The sequence below is a fragment of the Leuresthes tenuis genome, unplaced genomic scaffold (assembly GCF_036924035.1).
Source record: "Leuresthes tenuis unplaced genomic scaffold, fLeuTen1.0.hap1 SCAF_6, whole genome shotgun sequence".
NCBI lineage: Eukaryota > Metazoa > Chordata > Actinopteri > Atheriniformes > Atherinopsidae > Leuresthes > Leuresthes tenuis.
The window spans coordinates 23,286,586-23,311,340 of record NW_027325360.1 but is presented as its reverse complement, the minus strand read 5'-3'; the positions used below and the strand labels follow the sequence as shown (position 1 = coordinate 23,311,340).

General features: G+C 42.7%; 2 protein-coding genes across 8 annotated transcripts; both read left to right on the top strand.

The window, feature by feature from the left end:
• The first annotated feature begins 32 nt into the window (after window positions 1-32).
• On the top strand, window positions 33-5,601 carry sf3a1 (splicing factor 3a, subunit 1). Of its 7 annotated transcripts, none has more exons than XM_072388312.1 (16): window positions 33-87; window positions 208-287; window positions 890-999; window positions 1,088-1,295; window positions 1,412-1,669; window positions 1,763-1,837; window positions 1,936-2,086; window positions 2,176-2,372; window positions 2,539-2,656; window positions 2,753-3,060; window positions 3,187-3,435; window positions 3,525-3,732; window positions 3,854-4,008; window positions 4,840-4,941; window positions 5,051-5,122; window positions 5,228-5,601. In XM_072388312.1, the coding sequence occupies exons 2-16, from the start codon at window positions 240-242 to the stop codon at window positions 5,327-5,329; spliced, it is 2,361 nt and encodes a 786-aa protein (XP_072244413.1). In that variant the 5' UTR covers window positions 33-87; window positions 208-239; the 3' UTR covers window positions 5,330-5,601. The 7 variants fall into 7 exon arrangements, with proteins under 7 accessions (XP_072244413.1, XP_072244409.1, XP_072244411.1 ...); XM_072388308.1 differs by having other exon boundaries at window positions 887-999; XM_072388310.1 differs by having other exon boundaries at window positions 41-87; window positions 212-287.
• A 195-nt stretch (window positions 5,602-5,796) lies between these two features.
• Window positions 5,797-16,501, top strand: LOC140310140 (TBC1 domain family member 10A-like). Its single transcript, XM_072388314.1, has 9 exons — window positions 5,797-6,470; window positions 7,825-7,924; window positions 9,351-9,458; window positions 9,865-9,971; window positions 10,076-10,190; window positions 11,691-11,756; window positions 12,319-12,508; window positions 12,625-12,779; window positions 13,416-16,501. Exons 1-9 carry the CDS (start codon window positions 6,289-6,291, stop codon window positions 14,262-14,264), a joined length of 1,872 nt encoding a protein of 623 aa, XP_072244415.1. The 5' UTR covers window positions 5,797-6,288; the 3' UTR covers window positions 14,265-16,501.
• Window positions 16,502-24,755: the final 8,254 nt, after the last annotated feature.

Genomic DNA, 24,755 nt, shown 5'->3' with positions numbered 1-24,755 from the left:
GTAAAAAAGAACTCAAAGTTCCATAATGCTTTACGAGCTGTTTCCGGAAGTAATACGCCTCCATTGGGACAACGAGAGCGCGACGTAGTAAGTATTCAAGCGCAGCAAATTTAGGTTTGTAGCTATAGTTAATTATGTTTCTTATTTATTATATAGTATAAAAGTGTTTTAAAGTACATAATCTTCTTGTTGTTTGGCTGTTTTCAGGTAGCTTCTGTATACCACAAAGAGACTCAGCCATGCCGCCTGGGCCTGTTCAAATAGTTCAGCCCGAGTCTAACAACAAGGTAACGCTTCAAGCTAGCTAATGTTAGCGATGGAGCTTGCACACGGCTTTTCTTGACACGTTCTTGAACAACAAAGTCAGCATACACTTTCCTTTATTTTAAAATGCGTTTATATTGAAAGATATATAATAATGATACAAAACTGAGCAGCCAGCGTCCAGTTTTGCGTAACCCATATGAAGCGCATCGTGCTAAACTTGTTAGCGCTGCTTCCCCTTGAATCCGCATAACTCAAGACAAAATATGTTGGTAGATACCTGGTGAAGCTTTTCAAACACTGTTCCGCAATATAGTTTGGCGTCTTTAAAAAAAGTGCTGAAAACTGACATATGGAAAAAATTAGTGTTAACGTTGCTTTCCAGGCACGGTGTTGCAGTAACTCAGTAATACTCAATGATTTACCTGGTAGAACATGTTCTTGATGCTTTTAAAATCACAAATGGCATTAAAATGGTGTGATAACTGTCTTATACTATTAATTGAAGACTTGTTTAATATGGTAAAGATCTAAGTAGGCTACCTGTTTAGTTGTTGACCTTGTGTGAAAGTCTTATTGTAGATCTTGCTTTAAACTGGTTAACAGCTGTAAATCTCCTCAGCAGAATGATGCACCTCCAGATGAAACTCCAGCCACTAAACCCATTGTTGGCATCATATATCCACCTCCTGAGGTCCGAAATATAGTCGACAAGACAGCTAGCTTTGTTGCCAGGTGAGTTACGCCGTATGTGACATTTGTGTAGAGCTGCCATCTTAAAGGGTTTTTTGTCCGTTATATAACTTTTTATGCCATCCCACAGGAATGGGCCTGAGTTTGAAGCGAGAATTCGTCAGAATGAGATCAACAATCCAAAGTTTAACTTCCTCAATCCCAATGATCCCTATCATGCTTACTATCGTCATAAAGTTAATGAATTTAAGGAGGGGAAAGCACAAGAACCATCTGCGGCAGTGCCCAAGGTTATGCAGCAGCAGGCTATGCAGCAGTCACAGCAGCTTCCACAAAAAGTGAGCATTGCATGAAGCATCTTAACCTTTCATTTTTATTCGTATTATTGGTTTATGGTTGTTTGGGTTTTATTCATCTATGTTATTTGATGTTTTTTTTTATTTTTTATCATCAGGTTCAGTCACAGGTGATTCAGGAGACTGTGATCCCCAAAGAACCACCCCCTGAGTTTGAATTCATTGCAGATCCACCATCAATCTCAGCTTTTGATCTAGACGTCGTCAAGCTCACTGCCCAGTTTGTTGCTCGCAATGGCCGTCAGTTTCTTACTCAGCTCATGCAGAAAGAACAGAGGAACTACCAGTTTGACTTTTTGCGACCGCAGCACAGCCTCTTCAACTACTTTACCAAACTGGTTGAGCAGTACACAAAGGTGACTGAGCAAACACTCCCATTTGTTTTATTGATGTTCTTTATTTGGATGGTGATGCTCAACTGAATCTCAATATTGACTTTCAACATTTAGATTCTGATCCCTCCTAAAGGCTTACTGACCAAACTCAAGAAGGAGGCTGAGAACCCAAAAGAGGTTATGGACCAGGTAATTGCTTTTTGCATCGAGTCATAGACTGTCAAAATAAGCACTTATTAGAATTTTTCCCATGTTGATTATTTTTTATCTTTTGGCACATACATCAGGTGAGGTACCGTGTGGAGTGGGCAAAGTATCAGGAGCGTGAAAGAAAGAAGGAGGAAGAGGAAAGGGAGAAAGAACGGGTGGCATATGCCCAAATTGACTGGCATGACTTTGTGGTGGTGGAGACAGTGGATTTCCAGCCCAATGAACAAGGTAACAAGCGTAACTACAATATGCTGAAAAATGTAAAACCCAAAGGTTAGCAAGAATCATTTATCACCATTGGTTTATCTGCTCCCTAGGCCACTTCCCCCCACCTACTACTCCAGAGGAGCTTGGTGCTCGTATCTTGATCCAGGAACGTTACGAGAAGTATGGAGAGAGTGAGGAGGTGGAGATGGAGGTTGAGAGTGAGGATGAGGAGGATCAACGGGAGAATCGGGGTGATGGCCAGCATTCACAGCTTGATCAAGACACCCAAGTGCAAGACATGGATGAGGTTCATATTTATGAAGCAGTCACTCAACTGTCCAGTTTGGACCACTTTTAGATTATATAGCAACATTTTCTGTGTAACTCTATAATCTATGTAGCTAATCCACTGTTTGAAAAGACTAAAGTTTAAGAGAGGTGCTGGTTATAACTTAACACTGCTGCTTTTTAAGGGATCCGATGATGATGAGGATGGTATGAAGGCTCCACTGCCACCAGACAACCCCATGCCACCCCCACTGCCCCCGACTCCAGACCAGGTTATTATTCGCAAAGACTACGATCCCAAAGGTAACATGCTTGCTCAGATGAGAAAATACCAAGTGTATAGTACCAAGCTACTACTATGTGAAGTGTGTGTTAAATTTACACATCTTTTCCTCACAGCTTCCAAGCCTCCGCCATCAATTGCAGCTCCAGATGAGTACCTCATCTCACCAATTACTGGTGAGAAGATCCCTGCCAGTAAGATGCAGGAACACATGCGCATTGGTCTGCTGGATCCCCGTTGGCTGGAACAAAGAGACCGCAGCATCAGAGACAGACAGACCGAGGATGAGGTCTACGCACCTGGTTTGGATATTGAGAGCAGTTTGAAACAACTCGCTGAGAGGCGTACTGATATCTTTGGTGTGGAGGAGACAGCCATTGGTAAAAAGATTGGCGAAGAAGAAATCCAGAAGCCAGAGGAGAAGGTGAGAACAATTGACGGTTTATATATCATATTGATGTTTCAAAGAAACTCTTGAAATTGATGAAATGGAAATTTGTTTGTATCAGTTGCATCAGTTTTTTTTTTCTTTAATCTTTGCCCTCACCAGGTTACTTGGGATGGTCACTCAGGAAGCATGGCTCGTACACAGCAGGCAGCACAGGCCAACATCACTCTGCAGGAGCAAATTGAAGCCATTCATAAAGCCAAAGGACTGGTGGGAGAGGATGACACTAAAGAGAAAATTGGCCCAAGTAAACCAAGTGAAATTCACCAGCCGCCTCCCATCCCTTCCTCTGGAATGAGTTTGCCTAAACCTAGTCCACCTATTACATCAATGCCTCGGCCACCTGTCTCTGTAAGTTACTATCTGGAAAAGTAAAACTCGGTAAAGCTTTTAGAGTGTATATGTTCCTTATATATCTCTATTACGTGGTTGTCCAACAGGTGGCTCCTCCAGTGCGCACCACTCTTTTGTCTGCTGTACCTGTAATTCCAAGACCTCCCGTTGCTCCAGTGGTGCGCCTTGCATCAGGGCAAATGTTAACATCAATGCCTCCAATGATGCCTGCTCCCCGCATAAATGTGGTTCCTATGCCACCATCAGCACCCCACATCATGACCCCGAGACCACCTCCCATGGTTGTTCCAACTGGTAAGACGAAGGTTTCCAAACCTCTCAGAACAGTTACAATAGAATATTTGAATACTTTGTTGTAAATAGTTAACTGAACCCCTCTTTCATTTGAATTCAAACAACCTGTTTCTTCTCCCAGCATTTGTCCCCGCTCCTCCAGTTCCACAACCACCAAGCTCTGCTCCAGCACCACCTGCTCACCCACCTCCACCTCATGACGATGAGCCAGTCAGCAAGAAGATGAAGACGGAGGACAACCTCATTCCAGAGGAGGAGTTCCTTCGTAGAAACAAGGTTGGTTGGAACAGCAATGTATTGAAAATATGCTTCTCTCTGTTTGTAAAAAGATGAAAAATGCTCATTTCCTGTATTGAGACACAGTTTGTGACCGGCACGCAGACAAAATTCAATGCACAGGATCGGAAACCTAGCCTTTTCATCCCCAAGAATGCACAGGTCGTCAGAAAAAGAAAAAAAGGAAGACGATAACTGATTATTTGTACATATCAGTATTGAAGTGCCTTGAGATGGCATTTGTTGTAATTTAGTGCTATATAAATAAAACTGAATTGAATTGAATCCCTTAGAGATAGGGTGAGAAGCTCAGTCATCCTGGAGGGGCTCAGAGTAGAGCTGCTGCTCCTCCACATTGAGAGGAGTCAGATGAGGTGGCTCGGGCATCTGGTTAGGATGCCCCCTGGACGCCTCCCTGGGGAGGTGTTCCGGGCACGTCCCACTGGGAGGAGACCCCGGGGAAGACCCAGGACACGTTGGAGAGACTATGTCTCCCGGCTGGCCTGGGAACGCCTCGGGGTCCCCCCCGGAAGAGCTGGAGGAAGTGGCCGGGGACAGAGACGTCTGGGTTTCTCTGCTCAAGCTGCTGCCCTCGCGACCCGACCCCCGGATAAGCGGCAGATGATGGATGGATGAATTGAATCAGTAGTTGTGAAACGTGGAAATTTATGTCTTACATTTTATTTGTGCTGCTGAAACAGACAACTTCCTCAATAATAAATGGAGATTTAGCCGTAACAGAAATGATTACTTTACAGACTTCTGAGCTCTCTAAACTAAATTTTGGCATACTTTAAGCCATCATTTAATTATTCATCTCCTTATTTCCAGGGTCCCGTGGCAGTTAAAGTACAGGTCCCCAACATGCAGGACAAGAGCGAATGGAAGCTGAACGGCCAAGTGCTGAATTTCACTGTCCCACTTACAGACCAGGTAAGCAAAGGGCTGGTCGTGTTGTGGTTTTTTTTGTTTCTTTTTAAATCGTAAAATGCGAGTGTACCCACTACATTTTAATGAACGTGCAAATGTAATGTCTCCACAGGTGTCTGTTATTAAAGTCAAAATCCACGAAGCTACAGGCATGCCAGCAGGAAAACAGAAGTTACAATATGAGGTAAGCTTTTCTTCAAACCGAATTCAACCGTGACTTTTTGAAAGAAAAAAAAAATTAATCAAAGATTACTGATAAATATTCTGTTTTTTTGTTTATTTTTTATAGGGCATTTTCATCAAGGATTCAAACTCCCTGGCTTATTACAACATGAGCAATGGCTCAATCATTCATTTGGCTCTGAAGGAGAGAGGTGGAAGAAAAAAGTGAACCCACCCACAAGAAGGAAAAAAGTTAATGTTTTGTCACTTGGTCCTGTCCTGTTATTTTAGTGTAATCATAACTTTTGGAATTGTATTGCCAATTTCTTACACTTTAGTGTAAAGGGGCATGCTGTTCTTGAGTGGTTTAGGATTTACAATCTGTCTGGCAACATTTTGATTCAACTTCTGATTTGTTCATTATAATTTGTAGGACTTTACAGCCACGTAATATGTAGAGCAACTCTATTAATTCATTTCAATAAAGGAATTAAAAACAAACGAATGTGCTTTTATTACTGTATAGTCACTTGTTAATTTACAAACTGGTTTAAGTGTATTCAAGTCCACGATTCACACACGTCACGCAGTTAGGTTTAGTGCAAGAGAATACAGTGGGTCGTATTTGAGGACTCGTACAGTTAGGATTTATTTTATTCCTCTTGGCAGCCACTAGAGGTAACCATAACAGTACTTTGCAAACAAAACTGGGACTGTAGACGAGTTGCTGTTCGAAACAGTATCTGTCCAGCTGCAAACTCAAGATGACAGGACCAAAGCAATGTTAGCTGAGGGCAGATTAAAGTAGTTAATCAACCAGCTGCCATAGCTTGTTTGTGAATATCTACAAAAGCCGAGGTGATAATGTAGCGTTAGTGTCTTGAGGAAAGGTCCGGTTTAGAAATAGTTTTTGGAACGGGTTGGAACGAGCAGTTTAGGCTAACTTAACATTAGCAGCCCAGCATTAGCCAGCTAATGTTAAATCGGATTCAAATCAAAAGTACTAGCGTAACCTGTTTGATGAGGCCCGAAAATAGACGCGTAAATACATTTACAGGAGAAACTGTAGTTAGAAAGTTTAGTTTACGTCTAGAAATCATGGCGTCGATGCAGTTTGATTGACTTTGGGCTGTCAACAAGCTCGCTAACGTTAGCTATCCTGGCTAGCCAGCTAGCTCTCCTGCTACCATGGCCAAAATAGAAAACGGCCGTCAGTCATTGGACACAAGGAGCATCAGGACTATTAGCAGCAGTCACATTGACGACGAAAGTTCTTTGGGATCCGATTCAGAGATCAACGGCTTCACCAGCGACAGGCAAACCGATAAATATGGATTTATTGGTGGAGCACAGCAGTACTCGGAGGCGTCGTAAGTTTGCCTCAGTTCTAACAGTGATTCATTCTCAGTGACTCCGACTGTTTTGTTATGGAGGGTTATTCTTTCAAAAAGAATTTCGGTGTTGTAATCCATTGAATCCAGAATTATTGCGTTGCAATTAATCTAAGTGGGACGGCGTGTCACAAGTTGGGATGGTGATGTTGAGTGGGCGCCTGAGCAGCAGAGCTCCCAACCAGCTGCGTGGCACAATGTGTTTTATGCTAACTGTTTGCTTTAGCTTGACCAATATATCAAAGCAACATGTAGACAGAATGTGACTTGATAATAAGCACTATCGTCTATTTAATTCGGAAATGTAGAGTTAAGCAATTTTTCAAATGTATATAGTACTGTATTTGCCACCCAGGCTTTTTTTTTTTTTTGTTGTTGTTGAGGTTGAAATAGCAGTTCTGGCTGCCCAGTTGTCTTGTTTTGAATTAATTCATGTCCTTTCAGGAAGATCAACGTAGTCTTTTCACTGCAGGCCTAAAGCCTACTTTACACAACTGAGACAGTGGAAGGAGTTGAGTGAAAGTTGTGCCAAGCACCAGCTGGCAATGAGTTCCCCTGCTTTCTGGAGTTTTTGGCAGATTTTGGAGCTCCGATGCCCCCTTCCTGGAGGGCCTCTTTTGGCTTGATCTTAGAGATGGTCTCAGGCGCGGGTTTAGCTGGCAATGAAAGCAACTTATCATTGTTTAAGGTTTTTTTTGATGGGGTATAAGCTCTTCTATTCACCCACCACATCTTGCCTACAGTTTAAACTGAGAGAGGGTTGTCCTGCACTTTAAAAAAAGGCTGCTCTTTCAAGACATTTTAACCCTGCAATTACAGGCTTGTGCCGATGAGATAATTACATATTTCAGTAAAGTAACAGACCTCCCTCATAATGAAGGCCTGACTTGCTTACCTCCAGCTTCTGGTGGAAAACATGTCTTTTTCTTTTTTAAATGAACTTTTTTTTTTTTTTTTTCTTGTATGAAAACATTTCACAGTCAAATTTTTTAGCTAAACAGACTGACTTTGGGTGGTCAAATAGGTTTTTCTGTTAAATGGGCCTCATCTGAGTTTGTGTGTATATCGTGGTACCAATTATTGTCTGTTTTTTCCAGATCTTTTTCTGTTCTGCTCTCAGAAAAAGCTTTATTCTAAGCCTTTGTTGTGTAATTTGAAGCAATATACCAAACTTACTTGCTTAAGAAAAATAATCCATATTTTCGTCGAGCTCCTACTCCCTCTGCAAAAGTAATCGAACGCTTGTATGTTGCTCAGTTTCGTTACTTTAATAGTAATTTTACGTGCAAGAAGTTAAATCCTATTTTGCATCCTTTTTGCATCGTTTGATCAGGGCTCAGGATGTGCCACCAGAGGTGCTCAGGCAAAGGGAGGTGAAGTGGCTGGACATGCTCAGCCACTGGGACAAGTGGATGATCAAGAGATTCGATAAGGTCAGCACCACCTGTCAGAAATTTAAGTGGACTGTTGTGCTATTGATGTGTAAACTTCATCTTTGTTATCTCCAGGAAGCACATTTTTGTCCCTTGCTAGTTTTCTACACACGAGTGAATAATGCAAATGGCATTGCTTCATGTGTTTGATTGCACAAGGAACCGACTTTGCGGACTCAGTTTGTGGATCCACGAGTCAAGCGAGTTCTATGTGAAATGCTCTTGGCGATTTAACTCAGGGCTGTAACTTCACCTCAATTCCATGAGTCACCAGCAAGCCTTGACACAACCCATCTCTTTATCACCTCATATACCATGTGACAAATTGACAGTCTCAGATTCAGGGTGGAGCGGCACTGACTTCCCATGAGACCTCTGCAATAAAGCAGCTGCAAGTAGAAACTAAAGATGGGCGCAAGTGCAAGGCAGCTTTAACAATTTCATTAGAGGACAGAGCTAATTTAGCCGGATTTATTTATTTATTTATTTTTTGCCTCTTTGATTGAACTTATTCGAGGTGATGACATTAAAAGCTGCACTTCCCTTGAGCGGTGTGCAAACGTATCACAACAAGAACAAAAGAGTTCAGATATGGTAATGGAAATCAAAGCAACCTCACTGTCTGGGGTGTATTCCAATGCTGAAGCTCTGAAATGTGTACTTCAGGTTATTCTGTTCCATAAACAGTGGTCTGTGACAGCCTGACTGATTATAGCTGCAGTATTTGGCCACATCACATGAGCTATGCTTAAAAAAAAGTTTCATACCTTCGCACACATACTATACAGTTTGACCTCATGAAGGTCCCTTAATTCCTCTTGCAGGTCCAGAGCCAAGCAAAGAAAGGATTTTTCCTTAAGAAACGTCAGTGTGTATATTCTGTATGCAGCATTTAGGAATCTTATCTATCTTCTGTTTTGTTTATGTGATCAAACCTTATCTTTGTGAATCCATCTTGCTGAGGCCACAGTTTGTTAAATGCTGATCTCATTGTTTTTTCTCCCCAAATTCTTATGACATCAAACAACTCCAAAGATATTCACTGCATGAAACATTTGTAAGCAGCCTCGAATATTAATGCTCGCTTGTCCTTAAACGATCGTGGTCACATGCATGCCTTTTTTTTTTTGTTTTTTAGATAACCAGCTTGTCATACTTTAATGATTGAAAACGCGTAATAGAAGCTCTGCACCCTGTTTAATGTCTGTGTGTCCTGTCATATGCGAGCCTTCAAGTGCTTTGAACCAGACTACTGTTCTAAAAAAAGGACCCACTAGCGAGTGTCACGCCCTCCCCCTCATCATTGATATGCATTGTACACACCAGATTTTGGAATCTTTGTCTGTCTTTTGTGAAAGCGTTGTCGCATTTGCTCCTTGGTGTATTTTTTTTTTTATTTTGTCAAACCCATCTCTCTGTGGCTCAGGTGAGACTGCGGTGTCAGAAAGGAATCCCTCCTGCCCTCCGAGGCCGTGCATGGCTCTACTTATCAGGAGGGAAGGTGAAGAAGGAGCAGAACCAAGGAAAGTTTCAGGTCAGACAGCTTCCTCTTTCACTTCCTCCACTCAGCACTCTTGAGGCTGTGTTTTGGGCTCATTTCATTTTTAAATATCATTTGAAATTGTTACTGAAACTGTTGTTATGCACCAGTGTTACGCCTTTGGCTGAGATGAAACCAGATGTTTGGTTTTTTTTTTTTTACATGGTGTTAAAGCTAATTCACTGTTAATAACCAGTTTTTACCAAACTGTTGATTTTTCAAGTTATGGCATAAAATGAACCGATGCATAAAGGTGGAGAAGAATCAAATCATTGAGTAAACTTGATTAAATGGTTATAAATGTTGGAGAAATCCGCTCTGAAATATTCAATGAAAATCCCTCTCAGAGCATTTACTCTGCAGTAAAGGGACCTCGCATGTCCTCCATGTTTGTTGTCAGGAGCTGGACAGTCAGCCAGGGGACCCCAAATGGCTTGACGTGATCGAGAAAGACCTCCATCGTCAGTTTCCATTTCATGAGATGTTTGTGTCGCGCGGAGGACACGGGTAAGCTGGCTAACCCCTCGATGTCACTTAAATGAATGACTGCGTCTCGTTCAACATGTAATTTGTCTAAATGTTGCTTTTGTCTGCATTTTGACCCTGTGCAGGCAGCAGGATCTGTTCCGTGTTCTTAAGGCCTACACCCTGTACAGACCAGAGGAGGGATATTGCCAGGCCCAGGCTCCGATCGCTGCCGTGTTGCTGATGCACATGCCCGCTGAGGTGCTGCACGCTTTCTCTCATGTTTTACTCTCCTCCTGTTCGCTTTTTTCAGGGCTCTGGTTTCGATTTGTCCTCCTCGGATTAGTCTATGGTTAAGCAGAACAGCTAACGGAGACAGACTGTACAGATGAAATATGCAGATAAATCCTGAAGCTATTCCAGAACATTGAGGACATTATGATATCGGCCATTGTGATTCACACGGGCTTAGTTGTTAACTCAGCTGGCTGAATTCACTATCATTGTGTCATTGTAAGGATTTGAGCATTTCCAGCTGTAATTGTTGTGTTTTTTTCATACCGACTCCTTTTCTGTCACTTCAGTATGTTAATTTAATTTTTTAAGGCCAGTGTGCCTGGCAGCCATTGGGGAAAACTGCTTAACAGGTTACAAGAACATTTTTAAAATTAAATTCCAAATACAAACAACAGCAAATATGAAGCCTCCCCAGCATCACTTAAACTGAGCTTATTCAAAGCTAGCTGAGGCCTGTAGAGTCTTTTTGCAGTTTCTCTGAGCACTGCACGGTCTGATCTTGGCGTGAACCTGTCGGGATGTCCGCCCCTGAACATTTTCCACTTGTGAATAATCTTTCCCACTGTAATATTGTTTTGGATCTTATTATATCCTGATGTAGAAAACCTGAGCTTTTGAATCGGGTGAACTTTCTTGATCACATGATAAGATATTTTTTGAACGGCGGCCTCAGAGGTTGAGGCTGTGTTGTTCACCCTGTCTGAGCTGTTGAGGAAGCTTTGTTTTAATTGATAAACTCTATTCTAAGTCTGCAGTACTTGTCCTTCTGTTTTCAGAGCTTGTTTGTGAAAGGTGCACACTGTCCTTGACATTATTTTGGTACAGACAGTCCAGCTCTGATTAGTGGTACTACGGCTTATTCCATACTCCCTGATTACTGTTACTTCAACTGTATTTACACAGATTCATATTTGGTCACCGATCTTCTTGTATCACCTTCTATCTTTGAGAAGTCTCTCCCTTTTTTTTTTTCCATCGCTCTCTATGGATTCTTTCCATATGGAGCCCTGTTGTGCACACAAATGCAACCCATTGGTTCAAGAATGAGAAAGTTGTGCCATTCACAGGGTTCTTTGTAACCTTTGTCATGTAAATTGTCACTTTTGTTGCACTGAGTCTCTTCTTTGGGACCTGTTTGCAATCAAGATTTTAGATTTTCTTTTTTATTGTTCATAAAAGGAAATGCTCTTATTATCAACTTAGAAATGATTAAGTAACTTTAGTAAGAGGTGAAAATGTTTTGAACATTTCAGTAATATCACACAGCACCTCTGTTTTACACTTTAAGTGATGAGATTAACGGGATTTGAGTTCTTTATTGCAGAATAGAAATGTGTCTATGTTTTGAGATTGTTCTTTTGAAAAGTCAACATTTCCAGAGTTATCAGACTTCCATGCGAGCGGAGACATGTCCTCTAAAGTGAACATTGTGTTTCTTTACATCATCTGTCTTTGTGTCCACAGGATGCTTTCTGGGGCCTGGTCCAAATCTGTGAGAAGTATCTTCCTGGCTACTACAGTCCTGGCCTGGTGAGACTGAAACACATGGAGGCATACACGATGACATCATCTGAGAAAATACAACTTCATTTGACTTTTTCATTCTTAGTGATGAGATGTTTGCTGTGGTAAGAGTCCTACTGGAATGTGTTCTCTCTCTGCCACCCAGCTAGATTGCTGGAAGTAATCTCGTCAACATGGGCAGGCTGTAACTACACGCTGCGTCAGGCTTAGGATTACTGTGGTTACAGCTCCCTGATGAAACCAGAGGGGTGTTTTCTGTCTTTACATACCAGTATTTATTAAAGGCTTACTGCATTGCTCAATAAGATGAGCAACAATCTACAGTAAATAATTTAGTGTCTTTGCATCGTATAATTAATTTGAAATGTTTACTGAGAAAATGTTCTCAAACAAATCACGGAGCTACCAGAATGAGACGGAATAGGGAACATGAGAAACCCGATGCGTTTGGCCTGGTTTACTTTAATGGATGAACATTGACATGTTTATTGTGTGGTAGGCCTTACAATACAAAGTGCAGTGGTGTATATTTTCTCTGCTAATGTTCTCCCACCGGTTTGTTTCTCAGGAAGCCATACAGTTGGATGGAGAGATTCTGTTTGCTCTGCTGCGCCGCGTTTCCCCACTAGCCTACCGGCATCTGGAGAAACATAAGATCGACCCCATTCTCTACATGACTGAATGGTTTATGTGTGCCTTCTCCAGAACCCTGCCCTGGGCTTCTGTGCTGCGTGTCTGGGACATGTTCCTTTGTGACGGTAACTGTGGAGTTTACTGCCGTACTCGCACCGTGGGACCAGATATTGTAGAAAAGAGGAACATCCCAATACCTTCACACTTAAGTTCACTCATCTTGTTCTCCTCCCTCGCTCAGGAGTCAAGATAATCTTTCGTGTGGGTTTGGTGCTGCTTAAGTGCACGCTGGGGACCCGGGAGAAGCTGAAGGCCTGCCAAGGCTTGTATGAGACCATGGAGCTTCTCAGGGCCATACAGCCTCGATACATGCAGGAGGGCTTGCTGGTTCGAGAGGTAAGAGTAAAGGAGGAGTCAGTTGGGTCCAGTAGAGTTTCAATTTTTGTTTATAATAGAATTTCACGACCGTATCAAATCAACTCTGAGCTTCATGGATAAAGATGTTTTATGCCTCTGATGTGATTCAGACTTTTCTTCACATTATTCTTCGTTTTTAATCTTTAGGATTTTTATTTTTAAAGTGCTAGCTTCCAGTTACATTAAGACAAGAAATCATGTTACATAATTTTGCAGTGTTGTGGTGAGTGTTGTCTCATGGTGGATATGCAGTTGGAGAGAACAATAAGAGTTCAGAAAGAGTCTCCAAGTGAATTAGATTGAAAACACAGACAACTTGACCAGAGCTCTGGTTTCCCACTGTCTGGTCCTGTACCAGTTATATGAAAGTCTCTGTCTCCCTGAACAATACCCCCTCTTATATTTACGGCTGTCTTGACTGTGGTGACGGTGCGTCCACAGCAGCCCGAGGCCCTTTGGCATTTACTGACAAAGTCCACATTTTTAGTGCGATGGTCAAACATGCAAGGAACACATTTTCCAGCAAAGAGGAGTTGTTGTTGCCTCACATTTCCTTTTGAACATGATCTTTGTGAGGTCAGCTGTGACCTGGTGATGTGTCTCTTCCTTTTCCAGATTCTTGAAGTGCCAGTGACAGCGAGAGATGTGGAGAGAGAGCACCACACCCAGCTGAAACGCTGGAGGAAGAACCGCGGAGAGCTGAATTTCAAACCACCTCAGAGGATGCACGGCGCTCGCCTCATCATGTTGACTGAGCCTCCCAGACGCCAGGACCTTCAGCAGAACCCCACTATTGTGCTCGAGGTTCCTCAGCCTCCGCAGCAGCTTAAGAAGGGCAAGGAAGAAAGGAAGAGCAAGAAGAAGAAGAGCATGAAGAAACCCCAGCCCACTGAGGTGATCCCTAATCCATATCCTCTTCCCAGTGACCACACTCCTCCCCCTCCACCCTCAGATCCACCTGCCCCACCTCCAAGTGACAGCAAGATACCTGAGCTCGTGCCGCAGACCATGGCAGCGACCGTGCCGCAGACCGTGGCAGCGACCGTGCCGCAGACCGTGGCAGCGACCGTGCCACAGACCGTGCCAGAGACCGTGCCGCAGACCATGGCAGCGACCGTGCCACAGACCATGGCAGCGACCGTGCCGCAGACCGTGCCAGAGACCGTGCCGCAGACCATGGCAGCGACCGTGCCGCAGACCGTGCCAGAGACCATTGCGGAGACGGTGCCGCAGACCGTGCCGCAGACCGTGCCGGAGACCGTGCCGGAGACCGTGCCGGAGACCGTGCCGGAGACCGTGCCGGAGACCGTGCCAGAGATCACACCAGAGACTGTGCTACAAAATGAAACTGACTCACCTCACCTGCAGAGATCGCCTTCTACTGACCTTCCTGGTGCCAAAGAATCTGTCCTTCAACGATCCACACAAAGCCTTAGCAGCACAGAGCAGGATACATACCTGTAGCTCTATAGATGTGTGTGTGTGTGTGAGTGTGAGTGTGTGTGTGTGTGTGTGTGAGTGAGTGTGTATGTGTGAGTGTGTCTGTAGACAAAGCACCAGCACGGCAGTTTCGGTCAACAACCAGCCAGCCTTGCCAAAGTCTTTGACTGGCCAGCTTCACTATTATTCTTGTATTGGACTATTTTGTATTAATTTTAGACATAATTTGCCTATGATATCATTAGTATACACTAAAGCATCCATGCTAAGTGTAAAACTACCTGAACACTTTTGCCATTTTTCAGCATGAAGCTGATGCCGCTTCCTCTTGATCCTTAACGCTCTTATTCAGACCATAAGTCTTCATATTCCGTTTGAAATGGAGACGAGTTGCAGAGTCTCTGGGAGCAAAATGTTGTCCTGGGAGTATTTATAGGTTTATATTAAAGAATGCGAAGGTGTCACAGGTTATGCAGTTTTTTTTTTTTGTTTTCTCTCTCAATTCAACACTATTCAGTTGTGTAGTAATTCCGAGAAGCGTAGGATGCAAGCTTTTTTATTTTCTTTCTTGGTTCACTAGGGGGCAGCCTCGCACAGGTTCCAGCTCATATGTCTGTTACATTCCTGTTAGACCGCAGCAAAGATGGAATCTCACTAAAATTTGGGAGGTATTGTTTTGAGATTGAACTTTGAACTTGTCTTCTAATCTCAAACATGAACCCATCACTATGTACTGTGTTTAAGTCTTGACTTAAGGAACAGTTAAAATATGGAGTCTGGTGTTTTTTTTTCAGTATCAGTTGAATTGTTGTGGTCCGAGCCACAAATAAACTCCATTTCTCACTGTGCCAGGCACTGCCAGCCACTTTACAGCAGCAGTACTTCATGTTGCATGGACAGCAGAGGGGAGGACACTGAACATTCCTCACTGTATGACACATTCCTGCCTTTGGAACAGCTAATCGGTTTAAAAACTCTTGCCAAATGCAAATATGTGTATTTGTGCATAGCTTCCTGTCAAAACTTGGAGCGCGCAAATCGCCCTATTGGTGCTGACCTTCTTCTTGGCACTACTTGTGAATCAATAAGGTCTTGGGTCAAATTTTTCTTTTTTTTTTTTTGCTAGACTTTCCAAAGACTGAAATCTTTCCACGCGATTTACGACCTCTACCTGTGACGGGGCTCACTGTGTGCGTATGGTTAAGAGGTTATGATTTACACATTGACTGGGAGATTTAGTAGCAATTTACTTAAGAGTCACGGCACCATTTCTTTGGGAAATATGAAGACATTCAATGTTTGTGAGGTGGGGAGTTTTTTTTTGTTTTTTTTACAGAACATGACAATCTGTTTTCTGCCAGTCTTTTATTAAGTTTCATCACGGTGGTAAAAGGGAGTTTTGGCAAACTAAAGCGCGCGCACACATGGAATATGTTTGTGTGTAAAAATAACATAAAAAACCTTTCAAAAGATGCGCGAGTAGTTAATAAAAGAGACAAGGCTTGAGAGTTTCTAATTTAATGAGCAGTCACACCTGAATGCAATAGTCTTTATTTACTTGCGTTACACTTTTCACCTTTTTGCTCACGTAACAGTTGAACTTAATGCTCTTTCTGTATATATGACTTCTGAAAAAATAACTTTGTTTTCCAATGAAACTTACTTCTCATACAATGCTATGTTGTTGTTTTTTGAGCAGTTACAGAAACTGCAGAGGAAACTTCTCTAAATCACTTGCAGTCTCGGACGATATATTGTAGGTCAACATTTGTAACGCTTGAAGACCGTGTTGATTTATCCTTTGGTTAACCTGGAATTTTGGGGAGCTTCTGTCACTTTTTTTCCCCCACCGATGACAGATTGGTATTATTTTTACCATTCACACTGGGGTTATACAAGAGATGTTTGACAACCTTGGGGCTTCGAGTGTTATGGTTACAAACAGAATTTTATTTCAGTGCAGTCTGAAACATTTCTGTTTATGTTTGATTGCCATCAGCCTGTAGTATATTATGTTGAATCTTTTGGCTTTCTACCTATGTGTATGCAGTTTCTCATGTTCGCCAGCAGATGGCGCATTAACGTCATCCCTTTGACTTAATAAAACATGTCTTCATTACTGTACCTTTGTCTTATAATATTGCAACACCTGAAACATGACTCGGCAGTTAAATTAACCTGGTGTTTGAATTGCATTTTTAAATAACATCTGTTGGTGATGATGTCACTGCTCTACTTTTGAATAAAGCTCTATAAATATATTTAACCTATTTTTGCATTTTTCTACACTGTTTGTTGCAGTTAGATTCTTTGATTATTATTTTTTTTCAATCTGTTGACTCTCTGAGAGCCGGATGAGAAGGTTGGTGGTTTCGTTTATATATTATGACACTGATTTCTAATTTCTGCCTTAAAGGGTACACTTTAGGCAGGCTTTAAGGCACATTTTGTTACATTTAAACTGAGTCAAACTGCCTTCCCATGTCTCCAGCAATTATTGTAAGCTAAACTAATCAGGTGCTAAATCAAGCTATATATATGAAGCACACGTGGGTGTCAATTTATCAGTCTTCTGTTTAAATAAATAGGGTAGAACGTTTCTAAAATGTTCAAAAATACCCAGAGCGGCTGGAAACTTTTTTAAATCTGTCTTGTAAGCATTAAAAGATTGGTTGAAATATATCATTTGTAGCAGCAAAACTCAGACATCACAGTGTTAAATTTTCTTTTCAATAACGCTGCCATTCTGTATTATGTCAACTCTGTCATCTTGAACAGGCCTGCATGATACATCATCTTATCAAATGGGAGTCCGGGGTCTGGTGTCGGACTGTCTGGGCATCCTGGAAAGGAAAGAAAGATTGTGAAGAGCCAGGGTAGGAGTATCCACAGCATATTTGACCCTTCAGCCTTTCTCTTCAGCTGAAACTACCACCCCCCAAAAAAGAGGTAATTCCTGCCTTGTCTCCTCATTAAGACTAATAACAGGTTGCTATTCTTTTCTCAATTGACTGTTTGAACTGCTAAATGCCCTTTTTCTCCACCTTGAGGTGTGGAATATTTGAGAATTTTGCCTCAGGCTTGAAAGAGTTCATTGTAAATTGCTGCCTTGATGACCTTAGTAAGCCAGCTAACTCATTCCTTATCGTCCAGCAAGGTGTGAGCTGCAGCTGTTGACCTCTGGTTATCAGGGAGTTAAACGTGGCGATTAACAGGAAAGGAGGCGGAAAGTCGCAGGTCGTTTGGAAATTGTCACTATTTTCATCACTGTTTGAAACAATTTAATTTGCTATTATCACTGCAGGTGAAGCATTCAGGCTACTATCTCAGAGAGTACTTGGGGATAGCTATTAATCATACTTACTCATTATGTGATTCAAAAGCCACTTGTGACCAGTATGGGATCTGCTGATATTTCCCCACATGAGGCACACCAACAGTTAATGGTCTAGGTCCCTCAGGAATGCATGCACCGTCACGCTTTCCCTCTTTGCATCGGACACCTGGCCCTCTTTCAGTGCCACCGTGCCATTTACATCTCAAAGGAGGATGACCAAGAAGGCTCTCTCTGTGCTCCCTTCGTTACTCTAGAAATGATCTGATTTATCTCTTCATCAACGGAAATATATGCCTCTGGAGGGTCACCCTGCCTCTCTTATCCCCAGCTAATAGAGATGGGAGACGGGAGCAGTAAAAAGAGAGACTTGTGATCCTTCGTGTGATCCCAGACCCAACGGACGCCTGTCACAGTGCCTGATTCATGTGATGCGGGTGACTTTCTCCCGGCTCCCAGGTTCAGTGTGTTAGGGCACAGGGGAGGTGGTGGTACGGTGGGGGGCATAACGCAAAGCAAAAGCTCCTGTGTTCCTAAGGTATCCGATTCCCACGATTGATGGAGCGTGACAGGTTGACTCAGGTTAGATTAAAAGGCAGCAGTAACAAATATGAGGGCAGACAATGGGATCGTCTGTGCAGGTGAACTTTTCATAGCTGAGGGAATATAAAGTTATTTATTGCACCAAGGGAAAACATTCATCTTTGTGCAAGAAGCATTAAAAGGGGGATATTTCTGTGCTAAGGCCAGGGTGGATAATTGAATCATCCCTGCGCTGCTGTTTTTTCTGTGTGGACCTCTTCTGTTCGTCTCCCAGAGGAAAAAACCTCACTTTCATCTTCCTCTCTAAGCATTATGAACTACTTAGATTTTTCCCACATCCAGACCTTTTAGAACAAGTCATCAATATGTACTTTTTATCTCTTCAGTGCAGACTATATAATCACTACTTGTCTGCAGTCCGGTCTCGGGCCTTACAGGATTCTCCTGGATGGAAACATGACAGCTCCTTTTCCAGACATAGCTTTGTAAATGTTTTTCCATCCTTTGGCTCCACTGGGCTATTTTGAACCATTTTAAACAGAGGCTACTGTGAAATAATGTTATGAATGCTTGTTAATGTTTGAAGCTTGGAGCAATGCCTGCAGGCTCTGACATACAAGGGTTTGCCTACTTTTGGAAATGTTCTTTCAGCACCTTTGCAGTTTCCAATGTATAATTTGCTCCCATTTAGGGTTCACAAATGGCTACACGTGAACAATACTTAGCTGATAAATATAACATAGAATAACATTCAAAAATTCTCATGGGTGCATTTAGTGCTTTGAATGTCATCACAGTTCTCATTCCAGCTACTCCCACTGGACATACTGCACTGCTTAAGGAACTGTGTGAAAATTATCAACACGAGGAAGGGTGTGTGCTAAATTTCTCTAAAAAAGAACTGTACTCTAAGGGTTCTTAATGCCAAGTCAAAAACCTGATTCAAATCTAGAGCACTGAAAATCTGATGACCTCTCTTAACTTTCCCTGTCTGAAAAATGCATATTGCCCTCTTCAAAAAAATCTCATATCCTTCTAATGACTGCATTACACCCGCTAATGGTTTCAAAACTACTCCCTTAGCAGACCTTTGTAAACCCAGCCCTCACATCACATGGAGCAACAAGCCTGTCTCTGTCAAGTGGGATTCAAACATGTTGGTGAGTGGTAAAGAAGTAAGTCAGGCATAGTAATTGAATCTGCTAATCACCTGCCTGCTGCTGTGCCTACAGGAGATTCTGACTGCAAACTGTGGGGGTTGTATGGGAGTAAAAGCTGCACACCTGTGTGGCGTCCATGCTCCTTGAGAAGCTTCAGGTGTTTTGTTTTAATCTCAGTCACTTGTCTGCCTCCCCCACCCCTGCGGCACCCATCCTCATGACCTCTTAACCCTCTACATCCCCTGGCTCAGTAGTGCCAGAGGCATGCACAATTATGACTGTGAAGTCTCGTCAAGTAAATGAAGCATAGCCGGCAGCCACATTTTTCCCGACACTCCTGAATTCTGTCAACTCCTCTCCGTCGCTGCTGGTGGTAACTAAAGCCATCACAAAAGTCTCCTTCCCATTCTTTTGTCCAGATTGAGCTGTCTTTTCTGTTTTGTTTGATACAAACTCCCTCTGTTATGAGGAAGAGAAAATAACCTGAATTTAATGAGATCGTATTCACAGCTGGCTCCTCCACATCCCCTCCTACCTCTCACTGCCACCTCGTGTCCCCTGCCTTTGTTTTTTTTGTGGCATTGATAATCGGTAATTAACCAAGCTAGGTAGAGAATCAGCTTTTAGAATTGCTCTCTCTGGGTGTTTGTTTACTTGTGTGCGTGCCTGTGGAGGCTCCTGGCCAGTGGGTGATGAGTTACAGACACAGATGGCGGGCATCAGCAGCCTGGCTGGGGGCAGATTAGCAGCCTACCAGTGTCTGAGCAGCCCCGTCCCAGTCCGCTCCCACTCCCACTGAGCCCCAGTGGAGTGCCTGTCTGTAACTCTACTCGCTTTGGAAAGCCTCATGTGTTGATGGAGGCCGACCATGGGCTTATCTCGTCTCATTCCGACACCAGTGGGCCTTAGCGGGCTCGGGGGCTCTCAGTGAGAAAGGGAGGGGGTGTCTGGTAGGGATGTCTGCATGAGCAGCTTTGTTTTGAAAAATCCACTCTGTTCCCCGTGAGATTTTGTAATTAGAGGTAACTTTACACCAAGGAATTGAGGCTTATCTAAATGCATCCACATTTGCACATTTATAGCATGATATCCAGGTGGTGAGCCTTCCATTTGAACTAGTTATCAAAAAGGCTTATCTCGTATGATTAACTGACAGAGTTCTAGGCTACAACTCTTTGTCAGCTCATGTCAGATTGTGCCTGCCACGTGTGCCACCTCCATGAGGATGTGTTTGGTAATCACCTCTTCTGATGCGTGAAAAATGCATACAGTGCAGATTTGCCATTATGCTAAATGCACATTGCACCGGACAGGAAGCCGAGTTCAAACAGTCCAGGTCAGAGGTCAGCCAGATGCAGAGTGGAGGGAGCAGAAGTGGGGGAACAGGCTGTGTATGGGTTGGTGTTCAGCGCTGTGTTTATTTTATAAACAGTGGGAGAAGATTAGTACTGGAGCCAAGCTCCCTCAGCCATATGGGGAGGAAGCCCTCTGCGTTAGGAGGCTCTTAACAAACCATTGTGCTCAAAGCTGGAGACACACAGTCACTGGCATCATTTCTGGTCGCCACTAATGATGAGTTGATATTGCTGCCAACACGCGTGTGAATGCAGGGATGTGTGGTCTGCTCAACTTCCATTCTCAACATAATAGAGTATTGAATGATTGTGTTAGGAGCGACTGACAAGTTTTGAGTCATTAGCGGTGTTGGCACACGCAGACCCTCGTCACCGCTTAGCCAGGAGGCAAAAACAGGAAATGGACAGATCCCTGCCACCCTCAGCGCCAGTCTAATGAATACTGCTTGAAGATGTTTGTGTGCGGTTCATCTCCTGAAGACCTGCAGCCCCTTCCTGCCATTGTTTTGGGTATTTGTGAGATGCGGTAGCAGTGGAGCCTCCGATGACCCAAACTGTCAACTCTTAGCTGCACTGATGGTTCTCCATCGACACTTCAGGATTTAAGCAAACACACTCTTGTTTCAGGACCTTGCTGTACTGTGAATACACACAGGTTTGGATGACTGTACCCAGTAATAAATCAAATGCAAATCTATTTAGTTTATTTTTCTCCCTCTCTTAAAAAAAAAGACTTACAAAGGGAATTGCACAGATTGTAGTCCTGAATACCCTACAACAAATACCAGCTTTCCTGGTAGCTTGCAAACTTGTACTGATGTTCTCTTAAATGCAACACATAGTCAATTAATGTGTTATGAAGTGAGGAAAAGGTATCAATGGTCTAGTGTATAGGGAGCAAAATGAACCATCTTGTTTATTTTCACAACATGGCAGATTTAACGGTTGGAAATCCCTGGTTTTGATTCTTGGTAACATAAAAATGTGGAGATGAGCTGATGGTGTGATGCTCTGTCTAGTGAAATACTCTTTTATCTCCCTTAATGTTGTCCTAAAATAAGTCAGAGGTCTCACTGGTTAGTGCTCACATCTACCAGCTCTTTTGAATTTAATAAGTGAATATGTTTCATTTGAATCAGTAATCTGGAACTAGTGCTGTGTAAAAAGGACGGATTAATAGTTCTTGAGATTCCCAAGATGGTGCCAAGGATACACACTCATGGCTCACATCTTATTTAGACCAGATGAGAAAAAACCTGAGCGTTACAGAGCAGCAAATCTAAACTTAACCAACAGTCATCAAGTTTAGCAGCGTGGTCAAGGCCTCTCCTCAAGAACTCTGAGCAGTGCAGACATGCAGCACTTGAGCATGGAAGTTACACAGACTGCAGAACACAAAGCAGGTTTGTTTCCCATGGAAAGAGCAAGAGCTAGGCTTTTCTTTTATTTACAATGAGCTGCAGGGATGAGACAGCAGCTCATGAATCAGCACAGAGGCTGTTGTGTCTCCAGAGCTGCATGGACAAAGCCCCTTCATCTCCGGGCTAGAGTGTAATTGAAGAGGATCAGGGCATAGCAATGGGACCTGTTAACACTGCTGTCATAGACCGCTGGCTGCAAGTTTCAGTGTTTTCAGCCTGCAGGCTCAAAGTGGTCACAAAATATTGTTGGTTTATTCTGGATTACCACTCTCAAGGATTGATTGTCTTTTGAATCCGTCATGTCAGCTCACTCTGTGTTAGAAAAGGGTGGTGTGATGGTGTGTTGAGCAGGAGGGCAATTTCCATCTCTTTAAACTTCTGTTCTTGAATAAATACACAATCCTTCAGAGTGCACACTGAATGCAGCACAGGTTTTATTCAATAGTACAAAACGTTTGTTTTTCGGAGTAGGATGGGGTGAAGTTTATCAGCCTAATCTTTATTCACTAAAGAGTTGATTGGCTTTTACGTCAACACAATTGTTTTGCATTGTGTGTTTGCAAAACATCCCAGTTTTACATGTCAGAGCTGTGATGCAACCATTTACATCATAGCAATCTGTGTTATAACATATTCCAGATCAGATACAGATCAGTTAATTATGTATGATAAATGATGCAATTAGTAAGACTTTGTATCCTTACAATGTATAACTTTCTTGCTATGCAGTGACTACTGCCTGGAAATAATAGATTACTCTTTTATTAAAATGATTTTGATGTTCTAAATGACTGACTGTTGAACTTTGCTATAACAAAAATAAACCACTTTTTGGGACAAAATAGCGTAACTGGAGTCAATGAAGCCACACAGGAACACATGTGCAGTTGATCCTCAGTTTTTTCATACACTAATATGAACTCATTATGCTGTATCATAAATCTTGCTGTGGCCATGATTGCATGCGTGCACCGCAGTCACCTAAAGTCAACCCCAGACTTACATCTGCTCCGGGCCTCAGGTCATGAAAGATGTAAGAATGTGATTGCTGCAGATGAGAAAAATCACTGAGAAATACATGAGCGAGTCAGAGATGCTTAATTGTGTTTGCCCTTTGCATTTAACTGCAATTATAAGGAGCAAGAACAGATATATGCAGTTCATTGCTTTTATTAACGAACATTAGGTCCTGTTTCTCCACATACCTGGTACTTAATTTCTGCTATCTTATGGTTATGAATGAATTGCAAGGTAATATGAGGAGAATGCCCTTGGAGAGTGGGAGATGGGAGGCAGTGGGGTCCCGAGAAAGAGGAGTTGTACCAGGATGACGTGCAGGCTGCGCTGACCGTGGAGATTAGTGGGGAGCAAGCTGGTGCTGCCTGTGATAACAGCAGGAAAGATGATAATGGAGAAGAAGGTTCCTGTGTGTTCCCTGAGGACAGTCCTCCATCCAGCGCTGTACAGCAGGTTTATTGTGGACAACAAGTGTAGTTGTACATGCAACCGACCTACATAACAGCCAGACACACTGATCTGGTTTGTGTCTCTTTGCCATTGTTTTGTATCCATTTGCTTTTCTCTTCGGTCATTTTGCATCTCCACACCCTTTGTTTCTCTCATTTCAGTTGTTTTGTGCTCTTACATTTTTCAGTATCTTATTTTTTTATATATATATTATTTTTTTTATATATATATACCTTGTGGTTTGTCTGCATCTCTTCTGGTCTTTGCACCTTTTGTTTTTTGGTCGTTTTCTCATTTTGTATTTGTTCATGTATGTTTGAACTCTTTCTACACTCTTTTTAACTAAGCAAGTACAATATAAACAGCACCTTCCTGAGATAAAACTCACAACATGGTTCACAATACAGACAAATGTCTTTCTGGGTTTAATTATTTTGTGGCTTTTTTTGGTTGTGAGTAATGTTGTGTCTCTTAGTGGTCAATAAAATGACTTTCTATCAAAAAAATGTCTTCAAGCGAAAGCACTGGCCTGTCAGCCAAAGGTGAAGATGTCACTGCTGGGCTTGTGCTCACTCGACCGCTTTAGTAATCTTTGCGTTATCACAGGAAGGGAGTCGGCTGCAGTTCATATTCACACGTACACATTGTCCAGATCACATTGTGTCTGCTGTCTTACAAATTTGTCTTTCAAGACAAATAATAATCTTGGCTCCTCACACATGATCTGACCCCGATGACTGCTGTCAGTTATTGTTCTAATGTTTGCCTCCTGTCGACCTACCAACACTTTGCAGCATCAGCCTTTCCAGATGTCACACGTGCTCTCAATTTCATCACAAATTAGATCCTCAGTAACTGTATTTAGAAATTCTGTGAACCTGCATCTGAGAATACCGTCAACCACCTGTAATGTTCAAAATGCCACCCCCTAATGGGAGCATGATGAAGGCCGCTTTGTTTGGCTGGGCTGTGTTTCCAAGCTGCTGGTTCCAGTTGAAAGAGCTGGTAGGGAACCAAAGCATGCCTCAGCTGACTTTTAATGACTCTCATCCAGGCACTGGCACAGTCATAGAGCAGTAGGCCTGTAATTAGACGACAATGGGCCCCTCTCTGGTGCACATACTGATGACCACAGAATTATTGATCAAAGATGTTGGAACAGGAAGAGCAGGGGGAGCAACAGACCTGGTGTAGATGTTTGGCTGTGAACAACAGGTGACATACATCTTGCAGGC